Raw genomic sequence first — 1,286 nt, 5'->3', positions numbered from 1 at the left:
AGTGTTCAGACTGCAAAGTTGAGTAGAACTGCAGATGGTTGCACCAGCCCACCAAATCGTGAGGATTTATAGAGCCAAAACCCTGCCTGTGAAGTTCTGGAGTGTCGCGAATCTGAAATAATTTCCATCGATGAGTTTTTCCTTTATAAATAGCAGGAAATGCAAACCTTATTGAAGATCGTTATCATTGTTATGGCCAATTTCACGACTTTGGGCTTGGGAAAATTGGCGCTGGAGAAAAATGACCTGATGATGGCCGATAAGTAGGCGACGACAATGACGGACAAGTCCTCTTTATCAGGGAAACTAAACAGGAAAAATTCAAAATTGAAATTTTCTTGTGAAAAACTGGTTGCTTACTCGATGTTGACCAGATGCAGCTTCGACAAGAACCGCTCAGATATTGCCTGAGTGCCCATCAAAGTCCCAATAATCATCACATTTTGAATGTTGATGAATTCCGTCTTGGCGTTGAAGAATCCGTTGTAGCCTATCAGCTAGTGAACATTTTGCATTGATTTTTCAAGTTTCTTCTCTTGAAATAATTCGTTACTCAAAACGTTCAATTTGCGTACGTAAGTTTACAAGCAAACATAAATTTTACATACTAAATTTGTAGTTGTTAAAGTCTGGTGTAATTTAAAATATTATCTGTTGATCAGGCATAAGATTGTTTTTCAATGACTCGTAATGGTCCGTTACCATGAATTTGAGGCCCATCAACAACTTTGCTCAATAATGGAACCAGTTGCCAGGCAACTTTTCAAAGTTTATTGCCGGCGTTTTTGACGGAAACTTCAAAATTGCTTTTTATGTATTTTTTGAACCTTTCATGAAGCTCATCTCTATTATGGACCTGCTCAAAGTACAGCGTTAAAAACCCGCACATCCCCCTGAATAATGCATTGTAAAATTGTAGATTTTTCGAAGGCAGGAACCAGTCGCCAAGGATTTGCTGGCCAAAAAAACTGAGGTGAGCCAATATCGAGAGGTCGTTCAGGAAAAAGACGTTTTGCTGCGCAACTCCAAAGCCCGCATTCTAGAACTGGAAGAACAAGTTGCCGACCTGGACACAAAGTATCGAAAATTGCAAGAAATCCAGGGGAATCCGCAGGACGGGAAGAAGATCATCGAGCAATACGAGACATTTTACTCGAAGATCATGTGCGAAAGCGAGCAAATCCTCGACCAAAAAAAGGGAGCTGAAGCCAAGCTGGAGGAGATGCAAATTTTTTGCGCAGATCTGTTGGAGAAGTTCGAAAAGGCCAAAAGCGTTATCAGGCAGT

The 1,286-nt window shown here is 40.7% G+C and overlaps 2 protein-coding genes across 2 annotated transcripts in view; one reads left to right on the top strand and one right to left on the bottom strand.

Annotated features, from left to right (window-relative positions):
* The window catches only part of LOC109535919 (cytoplasmic dynein 2 heavy chain 1), a gene marked incomplete in the record, with an annotated part of 19,441 nt that overhangs the window by 7,010 nt on the left and 11,145 nt on the right, over window positions 1-1,286 (bottom strand). The window contains 3 exon segments of the mRNA XM_048660689.1: window positions 2-112; window positions 168-306; window positions 361-497. Of these exon segments, the coding sequence (XP_048516646.1) occupies window positions 2-112; window positions 168-306; window positions 361-497 (387 nt within the window).
* Window positions 752-1,286, top strand: part of LOC125505744 — a gene marked incomplete in the record, with an annotated part of 806 nt that continues 271 nt past the window's right edge. Inside the window, 2 exon segments of the mRNA XM_048670113.1 lie at window positions 752-865; window positions 920-1,286. Of these exon segments, the coding sequence (XP_048526070.1) occupies window positions 833-865; window positions 920-1,286 (400 nt within the window).

This window comes from Dendroctonus ponderosae, unplaced genomic scaffold (assembly GCF_020466585.1).
Source record: "Dendroctonus ponderosae isolate FM_Combo_2020 unplaced genomic scaffold, Dpon_F_20191213v2 Dpon_F_20191213_1, whole genome shotgun sequence".
Taxonomy (NCBI): Eukaryota; Metazoa; Arthropoda; class Insecta; order Coleoptera; family Curculionidae; genus Dendroctonus; species Dendroctonus ponderosae.
The sequence above is the reverse complement of the archived record's forward strand: the minus strand, read 5'-3'. Positions and strand labels throughout refer to the sequence as shown.